The following is a 22117-nucleotide window of genomic DNA, read 5'->3' on the forward strand; positions in this document are numbered from 1 at the left end:
CTCTTGCCTTGTTCCCTCAACCCCATTCTCTACCCAGTGGTTAGAGGAGTTTGCAAAATTGCAGATGAGAAACCATTCCACCCCACTGCTTAAAAGCTTTTAGTGGGTTCCCGCAGCCAAAATCCTGCTCCAGCTCACAGGCTCCTCCCCATGTTCTGGCCTCTGCTTGCTTTTGCTTCTCATTTCCGGCCACTCTCCTTTCAGCATTCTACAGGACTAATGGAAGTCCCCATACTCTTCCTAGTGTCCTGGCCTTTGCATATGCTATTCCCTGTGCCTGAAACACACCTTATTATCCCTACCACACCAGCTGCTTTAGTATTATTATTACTTATCTAATTTTGGCCTTACCATCAGACTAGAAATGCCCTGAGGCCCGGGGCTGTGTCTTTGGGTTCATGCTGTATTCCCATCACCTAGCACATTCCTTAGTACTAAATGAATGAACATATGCATGAACACATTCAGGAAATTGCTAAATCAAAAGGATTCAGGTAGGGAAGTAGTAGAATATAACATTGGAAAGATAAGTAGAACCTGGTTGTTCAGGCAGAGCTCAGACTGCAGGTCAGAGGCGTGACGATTATCTTGTAGGCAAAGGGTTTTTAAGCAGGACAGGGACATGATAAAATGTATTCATGAAGACTAACTAGTTCATGAGGGGTTGAATGGAAGAGAGAGCGGAGGTGGGCAAAATCAGCTAGAAGGCTGTTAGAACAGTTATAATAGCAATTGTGAAAGAAAAGGGGAGAGAAAAGCAAAATACGTGTGAGAGAAGGAGAGACTCCATGAGGTGTCTTACAGACGTCACATTTAACATCTCTAAAGCTCAAAACTCACCTTGTACCTGCCAATGCTTCTAGTTCTGGTACCAGGACCACCCACTGGCATTCATACAGGGGCCTAAGCCAGACACCTGGGGGGGAATCAGCCCCTCCCTCCCCTTTCTCATCCCCACCCGAATCCGGTTAGCCATTCAGTCATAACACTCAAGTTAGAAGCATCTCACATGTGTCTCCTTCCTTCTCCAGTCCATCTCCACTGCCTCTCTTTGGTCCTTCTCATTCACTGGTATCTTTATTACATCACTAATCAGTTTTAAATCTTCACTTTTTCCCCATTATTTTTAGGATAAAATTCAAATCCAGACCCTTCACTGTCTTCCCCTGGCCCATCTCTAGTCGCACTCCTTTAGTGCTGGGAAATGTGTGAGGTGACTGCCTCTAGGTATAAATCTGAGCCAGCAGAGGAATGGGGGTTTCATTCAGGTAAACAGGAAAGTCAGGAGGGAAAGCTGATTTAGAAGGTAGAGAAAGCAATGAACTGACTTAAGTATGGTTATCATGGTTATTTTTCAGGTGCGTGTGTCTGGATGAACTTATTTTGGATTTAAAAAGGAAAAAAAGAAAGAATAAAGGAAGACATATAAGGCTCCCAAATAACCTATAATCAAGAAGACAATCTCTGGATATGCTCTTGACATTGTCTGAACGAAGGAGAACGCAAAAAGACCACAGTGAACAACAAATGGCTATTCCCAAGTAGACAGAACACAAAATATGAGATTTATCTCACCGAGGTCTTTGCAGATTCTCTTCGCCAGACTCTCTGTGTCCCTCATCAGCTGAGCTATGATGCATTTAAATTTGTCGCTAACCCGTGATTCCACTTTCCTGAAAACTAGAGACATAAAAAAAAAAAGAAAAAAGAGTGAGTATATTTTCAGGAAGGACAGACTGTAGTTCAAAGTAGATATCTCTAAAACCTTTTTCTGCCTTTGATACTTCCTCTGAAAAACCTAAGGCTCCAAGCTCACTGGCAGGTGGTCCAGATGATATAACAAATGCTCAAAATGCAATGGCTCCCTGTTGCTTCTTGTACTGATTCTAACATCTGTCTTTCATGGTGTAGGTCTAACTAACTTCTTTTTTTTTTTTTTTGATTGAGACGGAGTCTCACTCTGTCACCCAGGCTGGAGTGCAGTGGTGTGATCTCAGCTCACTGCAACCTCCGTCTCCCAGGTTCAAGTGATTCTTCTGCCTCAGCCTCCCAAGTAGATGGAACTACAGGCACCCGCCACCACGCCTGGCTAATTTTTATATTTTTAGTAGAGACAGGGCTTTACCATATTGGCCAGGTTGGTCTCGAACTCCTGAGCTGGTGATCCACCCGCCTTGGCCTCCCAAAGTGCCAGGATTACAGGTGTGAGCCACTGCACCCGGCCTAACCAGTTTCTTACTGTGGCTGTCCTGTTACCTCTTCTCTGATGAGGCTGGCATCTCTCATGTCTCTGCAAGTGCCACAATCTAACCCTGTCTCTGTGCTTTGACATTCTCCCTCCTCCCACAGCCCCCAGCGGTATTCACACTGATCCTCCATTTATCACTGTATTATTTCAGCCTAATTATTAATTGCCTGTAATGTGCCATGCTTTGATTAAAAACAGTTGAAAGAACACACTTCATGCTCCATACAGGGCTGTGATCTTAAGGGAGAGAAATATACATGGCTAACTAACCATAGCAGTTCTCTAACGGAAGTACATGTAAAGTGTGGCCGGGTGTGGTGGCTCATGCCTGTAATCCTAACACTTTGGGAGGCCGAGGAGGGTGGATCACTTGAGGTCAGCAATTCAAGACCAGCCTGGCCAACATGGTGAAACCCTGTCTCTACTAAAAATACAAAAAATTAGCCAGGTGTGGTGGTACATGCTTGTAATTCCAGCTACTCAGGAGACTGAGGCAGGAGAATCACTTGAACCCAGGAGGTGGAGCTTGCAGTGAGCTGAGATTGCACCACTGCACTCCAGCCTAGGCAACAGCGTGAGACTCCGTCTCAAAAAAAAAGAAATTGTACAAGCAAAGTGTCACAAAACACAAGGAAAGTAACACCTAATTCTTCCAGGGAAGTCAGAGTTGTAGAATAAATACAGGAAGAAGAAAGAAGAAAGCAAGAGTAGTCATATATATTCCATCACAACTTGGCAAAGAAAAAAAAAGCGCAGTGACGTACAAAGGAAGCACAGACAAAAGGTTGGAGAGAGAAAGCACACGGCATGATTGAGTAGCCCAGAGGAATGCAACATGGTTGGGTTTATGAATATTTGAAGGCGATGAAGCTCAGAGGGGCAGGAGGAACCGGATTATAAAGAAATTCATATGTGACACTGAAAAGTTGGGATTGGGTACATCAAACTCCTTACTTACAAGCAGCCTTCAAAAAGCAACTTATCTATACCACTCCCTATTACAGGTCTATTTGTTCTACCTCAGACATACAGTCACGTACTACTCAGAGAGCAAGGGTGAAGTCATATATATTTTCCGTATCCCTCTCTTCCTTGCAGGGTTAGCATAATAATAACATCAATAAACAGTTGTTAGTCTTATTAAAAAATCGTCTCTGATCTTTTGAGGAGTGACATAATGAATTCAGATCATTCCATTTCAACTCAAATGATCAAATACATATTCAAACAGTGATGATCACACAGGGACAGAGCATGGGAAAAGGCTGAGTGAGCCCAGCTCTCGGCTGTCTAATGTCTAAATTCTCTCATCACCTCTTTTGCATTGCTAGTACATTTATAAGAGGTTTTTGGAACCAAAGAGGAAGAACGTTTACTCTCTACAGGCCACTTCTGAGGTTCATCCATTGCTGGGGATGAGAGCTCAGTTAGGCTAAAAATGTGACTATTACTCAAGTTTGGGGTTAAATATTTTCTACTAAACAGAGAAAGAGTCAAAGTTCAGTATTCGTCTAGATGGCTCTGAACCAGAGGTAGCAGAGAGTAACAAAATCTCAAAGGGCTTGTTACTGGATCCAACTTACACTTCTGGGGCTTATAAACAACTTGCTCCAGTTCCTCCAGGTTGTCTTTGACTGTTGCTATCACTGACGCATCAAGAGAAGCACACAGCTTGCAGATATAATCCAAGGCTTCATCTGTGTCTTTGGCATCCCCAACACCAACCGAAGCAGTCAGCCCAATGACCTGTAAGGAGCATTCAAAATCATGAGATGTCTGAGAAACGGTACCATGTTTCCACAACCCCTCATATAACTTTCCTGCTGGAGTACGGTTTTTGTTTTTTTTTGTTTTTACTAACACACAGTGTATAGCACATGGAGGCGCATAATGCATATTTACTAAGTGAACAAATGAGTAAAGGAAACAAAATTCATAAGGAGTTGTACAATATGGACTCGGGACTTGAGAAGGACATCTTCAATGTGGCCACAAGAGTAAGAAAATAGGAGTTAAGAAGATTATAACTCTTCCGAAGTATTCGTCTGACTTTGGAGATACCTGGGGCAGTGGGCCTGAAGATCCTCCAAGTTTCTGATCTAGATAATTAAACATGATCATATTGTATGGGTGTTGTTTACTGGTGTTGTGGCATTCATCAAATATCATCAAAGTAAAGACGGACAGTGATGGAATCGTTCCCTTTTTAAGGTTGTTCACAAGAATCTGCGGAGTTAAAATGATGATGTCATTGTTCTCAACAATCTGTTTCACCGGTGCATTCTCAGCTGTTGCTCCAGAAATGCCTGTAACTCTATACCTGGGAAATGACAGAAATTCCATATTACCAATCACGATGTGAATAAGGAACCACAAATATGAAATGCTAGCTCAGAACATCAACTGATTAAATTCTCCCTGAGTCCAAAAGGAGTATAGCTGTAGGCAAGTCCTTAGCACAGAGCCTGACACATAGTAAGTGATCAATAAATCCAAGCTAGTTGTAATTTATAGTAGTATATATTAAGTCACTGAGAAAAGAGTATGTAAAAGAATAATATCAAATAAATTATAAAATCACTAAAGAAGTTAAACGTGTCCCATAAACATCAGATTTATCCCTGAAGTCATTTACTCCCCATACAAGGGCAAACCAGGGGAGTTTAAGCTTTCTGGTACATCTAACAAAAAAGACTTGAATCCATGAAGGAATTACATCTGGATTATATAAAAGCTGAATCTAATATAATTTTTTATTGTTGTTTTTCAAAACCAAACAGAAAACACATCAATTAACACAAAGCTGGAGGAAAAGAAATTGAAGCAACTATTATACCTACCCAAGTCTTTCAAAGTATTTTGAGAATACAGATTCCTGCTGTTCATATACTGGGATCTGATTTGCAAAAAAGACAACTTTCCCCTTTTGTCCTGGTGGGAATTTTTTAAGATGATGTTCACATATAAGGACTGAAACCAGGGTTTTTCCACAACCTTTTAACATGTAAGGAAAAAAGAAAACATGTAACTCATATATTAGATATTTCTCTAGAAAGGCATTTATTTTTGGCTCTTCTAATACTACTGAGCTGACTAATTAACTGATAATTTAGATGAGTTAACAGTTACAGAATTTACACTATGACTAAAAAATATCAAGCTACTTCCTAGGTGCATGCAAACAGCCAAGACCCAAAAGCAAGCTAACAGAGGACACTTTTCTTACCTTCTCATGTCCCATAAAATACACAAGGACATTAGTACGACAGTTTTCTCAAAAGACATATGGAACAAGGAAAAAACTGAAACTTGCCCATTCTGTCCCAGTATTCAACAACAACAACAAAAAAGGAAGCAAACAGAAAAACAATGTAAGTAATGGCAATAGGCTTACCTGTAGGAGCACATATTATTGTGTTTTTCCCTTTCTTAGCAGGCAAAGCAAGCTCTAATTGGTAATTTCTTAGTTTAAATGGGCTGTACAAGTTTGTATCAGACACTTCTGGAATACAAAAGGAGCAAAATTACCAAACAGTTCCTGCTCTGAGGAATCACGGTAATAGCTACAGTCTAATGTCCACAAATTCTGACTCCAGCAAGAAGAGCCTCACTGGAGAAAGTTTAGAATCCTTTCTCTTGGTAACCACTCTTTCTTTTCCACTAATTTGAAGTACAGAATTCTCTCAGTGACCAAGTATTGATGGCAAGAAGGAAAAAAACAAACAAACCATGAATTATTTTTTATGCAATCATGGAAGGCTAACAAGAGAAACCAAAGCAAGAATGGCCCAATTCAGGGTAAGACAACCTGTCCACTAAAGGCAATGCTGTATGGAAAAAAGCAACAAATCCTCCCAAGATATTTGAAGAAAACCAAACTGTTAACATTGGATTCTCAAAGCAATTTCTTATTAAGGAGCAATAACACTTTGTCGTTCTTCAGGTTCTCAAACGATATTTTCTCTCGACACAACCAGAAGTTTTAAAAAATAATCAAAGGCTTTATCTCAATAACAGGTAGGCATATAAAATGTTAAGAGCTAGCAAAGACTTTGGAAATTATCTACTGAGTCTAACCTGCCCATTTTAGAGAAAGGGAGAATTTCTAAAAGGTTAAGTGAATTAACCTCACACAAAAGACATGTAAGGGCCAGGCGCAGTGGCTCATGCCTATAATCCCAGCACTTGGGAGGCCGAAGTGAATGGATCACTTGAGGTCAGGAGTTTGAGAACAGCCTGGCCAACATGGTGAAATCCCCATCTCTACAAAAAAAAAAAAAAATACAAAAATTATCCAGATGTGGTGGCACATGCCCGTGGTCCCAGCTACTTGGGAGACTGAGGCAGGAGAATCACTTGAACCCAGGAGGCCAACGTTGCAGTGAGCTGAGATTGTGCCACTGCACTCCAGCCTGAACAATAGAGCAAAAGACTCCATCTCAAAAAACAACAAAAGACATGCAAAAATCTTCACATGTCAGAAAATTCAAAGCAACTCATATTCATTATTTTTTTTTCTTTTTTTTTTCCAAGGGGTAACAGATTTTATTCTGAAATGACCAACAACAAAACAAAACAAAAATACTTGTAATATTCAGTTGCAGAAGCAATCTGCACATTTTCTCTTTATGATGTTATCCTAATATCATTTTTCTTCTAACATCACTCATTATTAATCCTAATTTCCTTCCTGATACTCTTTTATAAATAACTTTTTACTATGGCATATTATACAACTTTCTGGTGTCATAAAGCCATCAAGAAAATATGCTTCGAGAAGCATATGGGGGCCTCACAGGGCCACAGCTAACTTACACAGTGCCTCTGTGTAAATGAGAAAAAGGAGCTTCTCTTGGAGGACACAGCCCCCCAGTGCACTGTGTGGCAAATGCACAGGCTGGATCTCAGCCGCTACTCAATTCTCAGCTGGGTGCATTTGGGTAGCACACTAACTTCATCAACTTGCAGGGCAGCCCAGGGGTCCTAAAAGGAAATTGAGCAAGTGGCTCAGAAATAGAAGTAGTATTTCTTTAGAAAGCAAGGCTGATTTGGGAATTCACAGACATCAGGTTTTGGTGAAGACTCTATTTGCATTTCCACCATAGACATGCACATACTTTCTTAGTGGTAAAAGAAGAAAAAAAGATAGTAAAAAGAAGAAAAAAAAAAGATAGTGGAAGAACTGGAAGGAGAGAATGGCATTCCAAATATAGAAAAAGTATCTATTGTAACATAAATTCTCTTTTATTTCTTAATTTTCCTTACAAACCTTTTCACAAGGCTGTGACTTTGGGTACTGCAAAACGTGTCCCCACACCAAATACCAGAAGAGCACCATTATGGAAAATAACAAACAATGCCAGGTACCTGAAGGTAGACATGAATTCTCACTAAGATTCTGGCATTCTGGATCTTCTTGGTAGAAAATCTGTATGTCAGAAGTTTCCATCTTATCTTCGAGATCTTCTGTTTCAACATCTTTTATACCTTTGTAAGACCAAAAAAGTCTTAGAATCTTCACATAATCTGATTATAGTTTTGATGGTGAAAGCTCCACAAAAAGGTCGTAACACTAAGATTTTTAACTTCTATTAAAATTTCTCACAACCTCTCCCCTTCACCTTTTAAAACAGTTAAAAGAATCACTTTGAGTTTCAAATCTCAATTTGGAGTTGACCTCCAATGTAATTTAGAGCTATATTACTCAAAGTGTGGAACGTATTGCCCTACTGAGTCAGAATCCACATTTTAACAAGACCTCCAAGGGATTTGTATGCACCAAAAAAAAAAAAAAAATAGAAGCATGATTTAGCAGACATTCGTGTCTTCCATTTCTGACTGACTCTTGACCCAGTAAATCAGATGTGTATTTATACAGACAGTTTCTGAAACAACTTACGATCCAAAGAAGCCTAGGAAAGCTAAGACCAGATATTCAGATGTTTACCAAACTCAGCCTTTGAAACAATGCTCTGAGCGTTAGCTTCAAGAAACCAAATGATGGTTCAGACACTTAATCACAACCAATTCTTTCACCCGTCAGATTCAGTTCCAGATGGCTTCCAGTAAGAGAACCAGGCGATGTCTATCAAGAAATCTACTCTGAAAAGGGGGTAAGTCCTGGAGTTTGAACCTTTCACTCTAGAATTCTCAAGCTATTTCTCTGATAATCTAAACTTAGACTGGGAGTTCGGATTCTGCCTTCCCCAAATCCTTTGGGCCAGATGGGCTAATTCTGGATGAGAGTGGTTTTCCCCAGTCCATTTTTAGGGGTTATATGCAACCAAACTAATTTTGTAGGCAAGTAACTGCCTCCCTCCCAGAATGGAGCTTCCTGCTGGTCTCGCACTAGACATGTAGCTCTGGCTCTCTGAGGGGAAAACGCCTCTGATGGGATGTGAGAGACCAGTTGGAATGAGCGAAGCCCTAAGTAGAGCTGTGAGGAGGGTACAGTGTCTTACCTTTCTCTACAGTCCACAGTTCACTGAACTTGTTCCTCTCTCTCTCCAAAGCAAGTTTCAAAGTTTTGGGCCAGTTCTCCTTGTCTGATCTGAGAAGGCATTCCACCAATTTCTCTGCACCTGCCATCATCCCCTTAGTGGAGCAAATCTAAGCAAAGCAACTGTAGTTTATTGATCAATTATCTCAAAAGCTTTCCCTCTATCAGTTTTGACTGAAGAAATGTCAGTTCACATACTATCTGATTTAAAGCCATTGTACATTACGGTTCAATGGGTCATATTCATGACAATTTTTTCCCCGTCCAACACATCTTTTAAGATACTTTTTCCCTCATCCTTTCCTTTACACTAGATGTCACTGTGTCAAGCCAAGCCTTCTCATCGCCTCTGAGTTCTTACACCTATCCTCATCAGCAATATTAGGAAAATAATCATTTGACAACCATTCCCAACATGGGTATATTGGCATATAGCAATATGTGGAAACAGATAACAAAATACTAACAATTTTTTTTTCAGGGTTGAGGAATTTGTATGACTTTTACTAATCATAATAACTAAAGTTTATTGTTCACACACTCTGTGCAAGACATACATGAGTACTTTATATATATTATCTCATTTACATATCTCATTACCCTTATAAAAGTACCATATTAATAAGGTACCATTATTATTTCCATTTTACACACAAGGAAACAGATAGATATTCAGAGAAACTAAGTAACTTGCCCAAGATCATACTGCTAGTAAGTGGTTGAGCTATGATTCTAACGAAATTTATCTGTGTTCAGAGTCTAAACACTTAACTGCTAGAGTCTGTAGCCCTTTCTCATCTGCTCAACTGTTCAATTTAAATTTGCATAAAACACTGTTCACAGACTGTGGTGATTTTAACTGAAAATAGGGCAAACTTCAAAAAAACTTTGTGACATAAATATTACTCAGTTCACATTAAAAGTACCATTCTGGCTGGGCGCGGTGGCTCACACCTGTAATCCCAGCACTTTGAGAGGCCGAGGCAGGTGGAACACGAGGTCAGGAGTTCGAGACCAGCCTGATCAACATGGTGAAACCCTGTCTCTACTAAAAATACAAAAATTAGCTGGGCGTGGTAGCGCGCACCCATAATCCCAGCTACTCAGGAGGCTGAGGCAGGATAATCATTTGAACCCAGGAGGCAGAGGGTGCAGTGAACCGAGATCATGCCATTGCACTCCAGCCTCGGTGACAGAGCGAGACTCCATCTCAAAAAAAAAAAAAAAAAAAAAAGGTACTATTCTATGAGTACTTTTGTGGGTTTCAATGGTCTTTCTCAGGTCTAAAACAGTATAGAAAACAGAAGACACCTCCCATGTTATTATTATTTCCCCCAATTTTAGTACTTTATATTAACTTACCTGTAGAATTTCTTCACATTCCTGATTAATTAAACATTCAGACAGATCAGAAAGGATATCTGTTGGAATAATTCTGGTTTTAAATTCTGGTTGTAAACGTTTTAAAAGTAATCTATACTCCTCCAACTTTTCAATTTTTTTGAAATCCCAACTTTCAATGGCTTCATAAAGTCCAGAATAACCTGAAAAGAATGAAAAAAATGTGGACTTTTATGAAACCAACTGAAAAATACTTTGAGATTAGTATCATAGAAATCATGTTTAAATGTATGGTGGTAGAATTCAAAAAATATCTGTAAATTACCCCCAATTGTCATTGATTTTTCAAAAAGAAAACAGTATTCATTTTAGTCATCCAACACTTTTAGGCCTTCTAGCAATACTTATTATCTATTGGGAAAAAGTACTAAGGACAACTTTGAAGTCTTACATTTTTATCTTAGTATAAAATCTTTCTTACAAAGTGCTCCATGGACTTCACCTACAATCCCTAATTTGTCTTTAAAAAGTCAGAGTCAACAGGTTTATTAAGTATCTTCTCAGTGGAAAGCAGTAAAGAAGGCAAAAAGAAATATAAACCTTAATTCCTGACCCCAAGGAACTTTCCTTCTAATTTTTCTAAGATAATATTAAGTAAATGGGAAATTTACTTAATATTATTCCACATGCCTTTAAAAGACATTTATTTAAAAATCATATTTAGAAAGTTCAGAAAAAAATACTAATGGCCAACATACATAAGATGTTCAACCTCATTCTTTTTTAAAATTGTAGTAAAAAACAGATAAAACATTTACCATCTTAACTATTTTTAAATGTACAGTTCGGTCGTGTTAAATTCATTTTGTTATAAAACAAAAATCCAGACCTTTTCCACCTTGCAAATCTAAAACTCTATAAAACAACTATTCCTTTTTCTCTCCTCACCCCTGCTCCCGGTAACCACCACTCTTTCTGTTTCTATGAATCCGACTACTTTAGATAATTTATATAGGTGGCAAAATACAATATTTGTCTTTTTTGACTGGCTTACTCCACTCAGCACAGCGCCCTCAATGTATGTCGATTTTGCAGCATGTGCCAGGATTTCCTTTCCTTTTCTTTTTAAGGCGGAATAATATTCCATTGCATGTGTATATCACATTTTGTTGATCCATTCATCACTGATGGACATCTGAGTTGCTTCTACCTTGTAAGTGATCACGAATAACGCTACTATCAACATGGATGTGCAAATATCTCATCAATACCCTGCTTTCAATTCTTTTGGAAATACACCAGAAGCAGAATTGCTGGATCATATGGTGATATATATTTTCAATTATTTGAGGGACTGCCAAACTATTTTCCATGGCTGTTATACCATTTTACAATCCTACCAATCAGGCACAGGGTTGCAGTTTCTCCACATCCTCAACTATACGCATTATTTTCTGTTTTTATTTTTATAGAAACCATTGTAATGGGGGTGATGTGATATCACATAATGGCTTTGAATTTCTCTGATGATTACTGATGTTGAATATCTTTCCATATACTCATTAGCCATTTGCATACCACATTTGGATGTCTATTCAAGTCCTTTGCTTTTTTTTTTTTTTTTTTGCTTTTTTTTTTAGATGAGTCTCGCTCTGTCACCCAGGCTGGAGCACAGTGGCATGATGTCGGCTCACTGCAACCTGCACCTCCCAGGTTCAAGTTATTCTCCTGCCTCAGCCTCCTGAGTAGCTGGGACTACAGGCGTATGCCACCACACCCGGCTATTTGTATTTTTAGTAGAGACAGGGTTTTGTCATGTTGGCCAGGCTGGTCTTGAACTCCTGACCTCAGGTGATCCACCTCCCTCAGCCTCCCAAAGTGCTGGGATTACAGGCATGAGCCACCACGCCCAGTCCCTTTGCCTATTTTTTAATTTGATTTTTTTGTCTTTGAGTTGCAGGAGTCCTTGATATAGTCTACATATTAACCCCTTATCAGGTATATGATTTGCAAACATTTTCTCTCATTCCATGGGTTGACTTTTCACCCTATTACGTCCTTTGAGGCATGTACGTTTCATATAGTCCCATTTGTCTATTTTTTCACTTTTGCTGCCTATGCTTCTGATATCATGTCCAAGAAATCATTGCCAATTCCAATGTCATGAATTTTTTTCTCCTATGCTTTCTTCTAGGAGTTTTAACAGTTTTAGGTCTTATATTTAGGTCTTTAATGCATTTTGAGTTGATTTTTGTATAAAGTGTGTGATGGTTAATTTTCTGTGTCAGCTTGACTGGGCTAAGGGATGCCCAGATAGCTGGTAAAACATTATTTTTGGGTGTGTCTGTAACGGTGTTTTCAGAACAGATTATCACTTGAATCAGACTGAATAAAGAAATTCACCCTCACTGATGTGTGCAGACATCATCCAATCCATTATAGACAAAAAGGGAGAAGAAGGGCCAATTCTCTTTTCTTGAGCTCATCATTTTTCTTGCCCTTGGACATCAGAGGTCCTGGTTCTCAGGCCTTCAGACTCTGAATTACACCAACTGCTCTTCTGATTCTCCAGATTGCAGACAGCAGATCATGGGACATCTCAGCCTCCATAATCACGTGAGCCAATTCCAAAAATATACATGTAACAATGTGTATACATATCTCATCATATATACACACAAATATATCCTATTGCTTTTGTTTCTCTGGAGAACTGTAATACATGGTATAAGTGTCAAAATTCATTATTTTGCATATGAATATCCAGTTTTCCCAACAACATTTGCTGAAGAGATTGTCCTTTCCCCATTGAGTGGTCTTGGTATCTTTGACCACATACTTGAGAATTTATTTCTGGGTGCTCTTTTGGCTTATTTCTCTGTCTTTATGCCAGTGCCACACCATTTTGATTGCTACAGATTTTTAATGTGTTTTGAAATCAGGAGAGGTGAGGCCTCCTGGTTTATTTTTCATTATCAAAATTTTACCTATTTGAGATACCTTGAGATTCTCTATAAATTTTGGATACATTTTTCTATTTCTACAAAAAAAATGCCATTGGGATTTTGATAGGGAGTGCATTGAATCTGCAGTTCACTTTTGGTAGTATAGGCATCTTAAGTCTTTAATTCATGAATGGAGATGTCTTTCCATTTATTTGTGTTATCTTTCATTCTTTCAGCAATATTTTGTTGTTTTCAGGGTGTGAATCTTTTATCTCCTTGGTTAGGTTTCTTCCTAAGTATTTTAATCCTTTTGTTGCTATTATAAATGGAATTGTTACCTTAATTTCTTTTTTGGATTATTTGTCAATACATAAACATGTGACTAATTTTGGGGTGTTGATTTGTGTCCTGAAACTTTTCTGAATTAGTTCTAATAGTTTTTTCTAAAATCTTTAGGGTTTTCTACATATAAGATTCTGCCATTGGCCGGGCATGGTGGCTCACGCCTGTAATCCCAGCACTTTGGGAGGCTAAGGCAGGCAGATCACGAGGTCAGGAGATTGAGATCATCCTGGTTAACACGGTGAAAGCCGGTCTCTACTAAAAATACACAAAATTAGCTGGGTGTGGTGGCGAGCACCTGTAGTCCCAGCTACTCGGGAGGCTGAGGCAGGAGAATGGCGTGAACCCAGGAGGCAGAGCTTGCAGTGAGCCGAGATCGCGCCACTGCATTCCATCCAACCCAGGCGACAGAGCGAGACTGTCTCAAAAAAAAAAAAAAAAAAAAAAATTCTGCCATCTGCAAACAGATTATTTTACTTCTTCTTTTCCAATTTGGATACCTTGTCTTTCTTTTCCTTGCCTAACTGCTCCAGCTAGGACTTCCAATACTAAACCATTAAAAGTACTATTTTTACCTAACAGGTTGGTAAGGGTTAAAATAACTTACAATATCCAGATTAATCATATCCCCAAAGTGGAGAAATAGTGCTTTCTCTGAAGAGAAACAGAAACCAGCCCTTTGGAAAGACTTGCTCCATTGCTGATTTCAACCAACCTCCTGACTGCCCCTCCCTTTAGCAGTTTCAACACTACAACCAACCAGCATTTCTTCCTGATAAGAGACCACCAACCATAGAGTGGGTCTGGCTAGTCTATGAAGGATGTGCAGTGAGAGTTTTCATGTCCTCTGCTTCACCTTCTGACATCAGAGGGCCAAAAACTCCACCCATGGATCATGCTAACACTGCCAGTTTTTGAACATGGGTGCCATGGAAAGGCATGAACTCAGCTGCCCAGGTGCATTCTTCTACTTTCATATTCATGACTCCTCCTGCAGCTTACTGAATATTTGGTCACCCTGTTCAGCATAAATCCCTGTTTCACTCTTCCTACCCTCAAAGTGCCTGTTTCCCGCTTCTGGCAGGAGGCTACACTTCCCAGCCTGTCAAAATGGCCACCATGCAGACAGACTGCCAACCCTTTATGAAAAATAAAGCTCTCCTTTCCAAATTTATGAACTTCATGATTCTTCTGTTGATAGAAAACGCCATAGCTCTGAAAACAGAAATGTAAAAATTATGTAATATTTGATGCATGTACCAGAATATTTGTAACATATATAATAAAGACTGTAACAAGAAAAGGAACATATGTGAACCCACTATCCAATTTAAGAACCACCAAATTCCGGCTGGGTGCAGGGGCTCATGCCTGTAATCCCAGCACTTTAGGAGGCCAAGGCAGGCAGATCACTTGAGGCCAGGTGTTCAAGACCAGTCTGACCAACATGGTGAAACCCCATCTCTACTAAAAATACAAAAATTAGCTGGGCATGGTGGCATGTGCCTGTAATCCCAGCTACTCGGGAGGCTGAGGGAGAAGAATTGCTTGAACCAGGACCCAGGAGGCGGAGGTTGCAGTGAGCGGAGATTGCAACACTGCACTCCAGCCTGGGCTATGGAGTGAAACTCTGCCTCAAAAAAACAAAAACAAAAAACAAACAAACAAAAAAAACCAACATATTCCAATACTTTGTGCCTTCTCTTTCCAACCTCTCTGCTCCCTGCCAAAGTCACTGCTTTCCTGTATTTAATATATCAATACTTTAATTTTTTAATAGTTGCATATATTTGATTCCCTAAGCAATATGTTAAGTTTAGCTTTTTGGAGCTTTATAAATATTATATCCTATGCCATGTAAGTTTCTCTTTCTTTAAAATTTAACATTACATTTCTACAACTCACCTGAGTTGTCATCTATAGATGTGTTCACACCTTTTCATTGTAGTTTAATGGACCATGTGTAAATACTATAAAATTTATGTATACATTCTCCTCTTAAAAGACATCAGGCTAATTTCCAGTTTTGTTTGCTTGCTTTTGTTACAATTATACTATGAACACTCTTATATGCATATTCTGGAATATATGGATAAGTTTTTCTAGGGCACAAACTTAAAAGTGAAACTTTTGGATAGAAGGATACATGAGAGCTGAATTCTACAAGGTGATATCAAGTTATTTTTCAAAATAGTTGTATCAATTTACAATCTATATAATGATATTTAAGATTTCCAGCCAGGCACGGTAGCTCACGCCTATAATCCCAGCACTTTGGGAGGCCGAGGCAGGTGGATCACCTGAGGTCAGGAGTTCGAGGCCAACCTGACCAATATGACAAAACCCCATCTCTGGCTAGGCGCGGTGGCTCACGCCTGTAATTCCAGCACTTTGGGAGACCGAGGCAGGCGGATCACGAGGTCAGGAGATCGAGACCATCCTGGCTAACATGGTGAAACCCTGTCTCTACTAAAGATACAAAAAATTAGCCGGGCGTGGTGGTGCGCGCCTGTAGTACCAGCTACTCGGGAGGCTGAGGCAGGAGAATGGCATAAACCCGGGAGGCGGAGCTTGCAGTGAGCCGAGATCGCGCCACTGCACTCCAGCCTAGGCGACAGAGTGAGACTCCATCTCAAAAAAAACCCAAATAACAAAAAAACCCATCTCTACTAAAAATACAATAATTAGCCAGGTATGGTGGTGGGCACCTGTAATCCCAGCTACTCAGGAGGCTGAGACATGAAAATAACTTGAACCTAGGAGGCGGAGGTTGCAGTGAGCCGAGATCGTGCCATTGCACTCCAGCCTGGGCAACAGAGCGAGACTCTGTCTCAAAAAAAAAAAAAAAAAGATTTCCATTAAATATCTTCTTTAACCTTAGTACTGCTGGACTTAAGTTTTGCTGTCTGGTAGTTATAAAATGTTATTTCACTGTGTTCCTAATCTACAATTCCCAAATTCCTAATTGGGCTGAGAATCTTTTCATACATTTATTTCATTCTTCGTATTCATTGAAATGTTTGTCCAAATTTTTTGCTCTATGTTTTCTTTTTCCAATTGATTTTAAGACCTTTTTAATATATTCTAGATACTAATCCTTTAGTGATTATATATTTTGAAAATATCTTCTCCCAGAGTTTGTGATTTGTTTTGTTTTGTTTTTTCACTTTCTTTATGGTGTTTTTGATAAACTTGATGTAAGGAATACAAATGTATTTATTTATTTGTATCCACATGGGCATGAAAGTTAGGGTTTGTTTTTTAAATACACGGTTTATTTATTTATTTATTTTAATTTGAGAAGGAGTTTTACTCATTGCCCAAGCTGGAGTGCAATGATGCAATCTCAGCTCACTGCAACCTCCGCCTCCTGGGTTCAAGCAATTCTCCTGCTTCAGCCTCCAGAGTAGCTGGGATTACAGGTGCCCACCACCACGCCCAGCTAATTTTTGTATTTTTAGTAGAGACAGGGTTTTGCCAAGTTGGCTAAACTGGTCTCAAACTCCTGACCTCAGGTAATCTGCCCGCCTCATCCTCCCAAAGTGCTGGGATTACAGGCGTGAGCCACCACGCCCGGCCCAGGGTTTGTTTTTTAAATGCGGGGGTCTCCCTATGTTGCCCAGGCTGGAGTGCAGCAGTGCCATCATAGCTCACTGCAGCCTCAAACTTCTGGACTCAGGCAGTCCTCCTGCCTCAGCCTCCTGAGTAGCTGGGACTACAGGCACATGCCACCATGTCCAGCTTGAGTTTGTTTGGTTTTTAATATTATTCTGTTTATCAACGCTATTTTTTTAATAGCTCCTCCTTTCCCAGTAATCCTCCTTTCTCAGTGACGTCTAATATATCAGGTTTCCATAAAGACATGGGCCTAATTAAAGGGTCTTTATTCTGTTTCAATGGTCAGTTTGTCAGTGCCAGAACCAACATTTCACTGTCTCAATGCCTGTAGCTTTCTAACAAATGCTGACAGGTAGAAAGAAAAGCCCCAATCTACTAAACTTGTCTTCTTTAGGGGTGTCTTGACTATTGTTGGGTCGTAATTCTTCCATATACATTGTAGAATCAACTTGCCACACTCTGAAAAGTATGTAGGATTTTTATTAGAATTATATTGAATATACAAGATCAATGTAGGGAGAACTGACATTTTTTATGATCTCAAGCCTCCTTCTCTATGTGATGGGTATGTTTTTCCATTCAGGACTTCTTTAGTATCTTTCAATAACAATTTATCATTTTCTCCATTCAGACCTTATACATCTTTTGTTAGATTTATTCCTAAATATATTACAATTGTTATTATTAGAAATGATACTTCATTTTGGATTACATATTTTGTTTGCTTCCACTGGGCAGAAATGCAACTAATTTTTGTGTATTAGTTTTATATCCAAATAATCTTGCAAAACTCTTCCATTAGTAACAATAATCTCTCTGCAGATTCTTTTGCTGGATGTTTCAGGTAAACAATTATGTCATCTGCCTAAACACAGTCTTTACATTGCCTCAGACTAAGAGGCATGAACTATAAGTGGATACTTCAAAATTAATAGCTTTTCACTTTTACAGTATTGTCAGGCAGCAAGGTTTTGTGATTTGTGATTTGTGATTAAAAAGATTTGGGATTTGTGATTAAAAAGAATGAACTAACCTGCATGGTCTAGGGCATCCAAAAAGCCACGGAACCAGCCTTCCTCCTGGAGCTCCAACAGGAACTTGAGAAAAAGTGTGGCAGCCTCCATTGGGCCCTTGTTGTTTTTCTCAGCCTGAATATACTGCACCTCTTCTACGAACAGAAGCAAAAATGACTCATCAAATTGCAGAACTATTAATCATTAGAAGAAAAACCAGAAAAGGATCACGAGACCTTCCCAAATAGTGACAGGAACTGTAACAAGTCACAGCATTGGAAGAATCTTTAGAGAAGCAGCAAAACCTCTGCCCAGGCCGACTATGCCCATTCTTCACCAAGCCACTCTTCCCATCCTCTCTGGAAACTTCCAGTTTGGTATGGAGGTCTGAGCACACACTCTAGAAAAGGAATTTCTTGAAGATGTATAAAAAAATGTCCCCGCAAAAAGGGAGAAGTCATGGTGGCCTCAAACTATCCTCCTGTCTCAGCCTCTCAAAGTACTGGGATTACAGGTGTAAGCCACTGCACCCAGCCTCTAGAAAAAAAAATTTCTTTTAATTAGTTGGGTGTGGTGGCTCACACCTGTAGTCTCAGCTACTTTGGAGGCTGAGGTGGGAGGATCACTTGAACCAAGGAGTTCAAGGTTCCAGTAAGCTATGATGGCATCACTGTACTCCAGCCTGGGAAACAGAGTGAAAACTTGTCTTGAAATAGGACAAGCAGGGCCGGGCGCGGTGGCTCAAGCCTGTAATCCCAGCACTTTGGGAGGCCGAGACGGGCGGATCACGAGGTCAGGAGATCGAGACCATCCTGGCGAACACCGTGAAACCCCGTCTCTACTAAAAAATACAAAAAACTAGCCGGGCGAGGTGGCGGGCGCCTGTAGTCCCAGCTACTCGGGAGGCTGAGGCAGGAGAATGGCGTAAACCTGGGAGGCGGAGCTTGCAGTGAGCTGAGATCCGGCCACTGCACTCCAGCCTGAGCTACAGAGCGAGACTCCGTCTCGAAAAAAAAAAAAAAAAAAAAAAGAAAAGAAATAGGACAAGCAAAGGAGAAGGAAGTAAGTAAGGGATATTTTCATGGTCTTTTTGGGAGAAAACTATCTACCAACTGCTGGTGGTCATTCTAACTTTGTACACTAATTTCATACCTGAGGAGTAGTAACAAAAATGCTACCTTGGTATGACCTAATACTTGATAATTTTCTGGGGTTTTTTCAATTGTTGATGGAATGCAAATTCCAAGGGAGTAAGCAAGTTGTCAGGCTGGTGAACCACTATATCCTCATAGATTAGAAGAAGACCTAGCACATAATAGACAGTAAACAAAGGTATGTTTAATGAATGAAGGAAGAGAAGAAGGAATGCCTTATAATCTTGCTCTACTTAAAGGCATCTCTGCCAAGGTCTCTGTCTTGACAACAATAAAATCAACCCTTTCAAAAAATAAAATTCAATGGTTTTTGGAGCGGTGAATCCATTAGTACTATCTAATTTTAGTACATTTTCATTACTATAAAAAGAAAACCTATATCCATTAGCAGTCATTCCCTACTTTCCCTCTCCTTAGCCCCGGGCAAACACTAATCAAATTGAGTCTCCATGGATTTGCCTATTTTACACATTTCATATTAATGGAATCATGCAATACATAGTCTGTGTCTGGCCTGTCTTACTTTGCATAATGTTTTTAAGGTTTAACCATGTTGTAACATGTTATTATTCATTCCTTTTTATTGCCAGATCATATCCCACTGTATGGATACACCACATTTTGTTTATCCACTCCTCAGTGGCCATTTGAGTTGTGTCCATATTTTGCCTATTACAAATAGACATGCTATGGACATTCATGAGCAATTTTATGTGAAGATGTATATATTCATTTCTCTTGAGTATACACATAGGTGTGAGATTTCTAGTTCTTATGGTAACTCCGTTTTTAACGTTGTAGGGAATTGTCAAGCCATTTTCCAAAGGAGCTGCACCATCTTACATTCCCACAAGTAATCTAAGAGGATTCCAATTTCTACACATCCTTGCCAATACTTCTTATCATCTTTTTCATTTTAGCCTTCTGTATGAGTTTCCTGTGGCTGCAATAACAAATTAGGACAAACCAGGTGGTTTAAACAATAGAAGCTTATTCTCTCTGTTCTTGGAGGCCAGAATTGTGAATCACGGTGTCAGCAGAGTCATGCTTCCTCTGAAGACTCTAAGGGAGAATGCATTCCCTGCCCTTCCAGTTTCTGGTAGCTGCTGGCATTCCTTGGCTTGTAACAATGCTCCCTCCAACTGTGCCTTCCGTTTCTCTGGCTTGTGGCCACATCACTCCAGTCTCTGCCTATGTTTTCACACGGCATTCTTGTTGTCTCTATGACTTCACATGGCTGTTTTCTTAGAGGGACACCAGTCAGATTGAACTAGGGGCCTGCCCTACTCTAGTATGACCTCATCGTAACTAATTACCTCTGTAAAGACACAATCTCCAAATAAATCACATTCTGAAGTACTGGGAATTAGGACTTGAACATATCTTTTGGGTTGGGGGGACACAATTCAACCCGTAACAGCAACCTATCTTGTCACCTATCCCAGCTTCCCTGGACCCACAATCCTACCGTATTTCATTGAGTCAGTTCATTCTGTTCCTAAGCCCAGTCCTTACAGCTGTACTTTTGTTCCCAGGCCTCCCTGCTGCTTGAGCTTCCTTTTGACATGCTACCAGCCATTACAGATATTCCACGTGGAGACGCAAATTTATCCCAGCCACAGCTACCGCCTTCCCAGATAAACTGCCTTGCAGTATCCTGGGCAGTTCACATTTACTTTGCATGTGGTCAGGCCCATCCCACCACCTGGCCCCAATATCTGCTGCTACAGAGTAGTGACAATTTCCTCAAAAGCATCGACAATGCAGACAAAACCTCATCTTTAACAGTATTTCCCACTGCCTTTGCTGTCCCCGGGCCCACTGTGATGCCAACCTCAGCTTCTCAAGGTAGAATTTCTTGATCCCTTCTCTGCTTTCTCAGTCTCTTTACTGACTAAAGCTCTTTACTGACTACTGACTAAAGCACTTACACTGCATAGTACATAGTAAATGTGGGCCTGTCTTCTACCTGAGACTGTGACTTGGAACATTTATCTTGTAATCGTCAGCACAGTACCTGGCTCATGCATGTGTCCAGAAAGTGCTACCAAAGGAATGGATACTCAGAATAGTGCCCACCTGGTGCCTCTCCAGAATCACACTTGGCCTTTGACTCCAAAATATTATAAAAAATCTGAGGGTGGGCATAGTGGCTCACACCTCTAATCCCAGCACTTTGGGAGGCTGAGGTGGGTGGATCACTTGAGGTCAGGGGTTTGAGACCAGCCAACATGGTGAAACCCCATCTCTACTGAAAATACAAAAATTAGCCAGGCGTGGTGGTCAGTGCCTATAATTCCAGCTACTCAGGAGGCTGAGGCAGGAGAATCACTTGAACCCAGGAGACAGAGGTTGCCGTGAGCCGAGATCGTGCCACTGCACTCCAGCCTGGGCAATAGAGCAAGACTCCATCTCAAATGCACACACATACACACATACATACACACACACACACACACCCAGGTCTGCCTTGAAACATCCTGGACAACCTGTGAGTAAGAAAAGTCCTGCAGCTTCCAGGGAACCATGCAAGTTCTCCAGGAGAAACATGGCTTTAGTGCTCCTTTTCCACGAAGTAACTAGTGTCAGTAATCACAATATCTGATTGCAGAGAGGGTTATAGTAAACAAGATGCTAGATGTGGGCATGGGGAGAGTGTGGATAAGCTCCCTTTGCTTTCCACGGATGGCAAAAAAATATGAATCAAAAGTTTTATATCCAGCCATAACACTCATTAGTGTCTCTGGTCCCTGACCAAATCCTCACTGATAAAATATACTTGTCACGGCCAGGCACAGTGGCTCACGCCTGTAATCCTAGCACTTTGGGAGGCTGAGGTGGGTGGATTACTTGAGGCTAGGAGTTCAAGACCAGCCTGGCTAACATGGTGAAACCCTGTCTCTACTAAAAAAATACAAAAATTAGATGGGCATGGTGGCCAGTGCCTGTAATCTCAG

The 22117-nt window shown here is 40.2% G+C and overlaps 2 protein-coding genes across 5 annotated transcripts in view; one reads left to right on the forward strand and one right to left on the reverse strand.

Annotated features, from left to right (window-relative positions):
- The window catches only part of LOC105485636 (aconitase 1), a 109709-nt gene extending 101660 nt beyond the window's left edge, over positions 1-8049 (forward strand). For all 3 annotated transcript variants that reach the window (XR_011612671.1, XR_011612672.1, XR_011612673.1), the window contains one exon: positions 1359-8049. The gene's annotated coding sequence lies outside the window, so the exon portion shown is untranslated. The remainder of the gene's footprint in view (positions 1-1358) is intronic.
- The window catches only part of RIGI (RNA sensor RIG-I), a 73908-nt gene that overhangs the window by 28810 nt on the left and 22981 nt on the right, over positions 1-22117 (reverse strand). The window contains exons 2-10 of one of the 2 annotated variants that reach the window (XM_011747963.3): positions 18027-18161; positions 10110-10291; positions 8710-8857; positions 7616-7735; positions 5643-5750; positions 5089-5242; positions 4310-4568; positions 3832-3994; positions 1576-1680 (exon numbers count right to left, since the gene is read on the reverse strand). In XM_011747963.3, the coding sequence (XP_011746265.2) occupies positions 1576-1680; positions 3832-3994; positions 4310-4568; positions 5089-5242; positions 5643-5750; positions 7616-7735; positions 8710-8857; positions 10110-10291; positions 18027-18161 (1374 nt within the window). Of the gene's footprint in view, positions 1-1575; positions 1681-3831; positions 3995-4309; positions 4569-5088; positions 5243-5642; positions 5751-7615; positions 7736-8709; positions 8871-10109; positions 10292-18026; positions 18162-22117 lie in introns of those variants that run through there. The other variant, XM_011747966.3, reaches the window with a different exon arrangement.

Source organism: Macaca nemestrina, chromosome 14 (assembly GCF_043159975.1).
Source record: "Macaca nemestrina isolate mMacNem1 chromosome 14, mMacNem.hap1, whole genome shotgun sequence".
Taxonomy (NCBI): domain Eukaryota; kingdom Metazoa; phylum Chordata; class Mammalia; order Primates; family Cercopithecidae; genus Macaca; species Macaca nemestrina.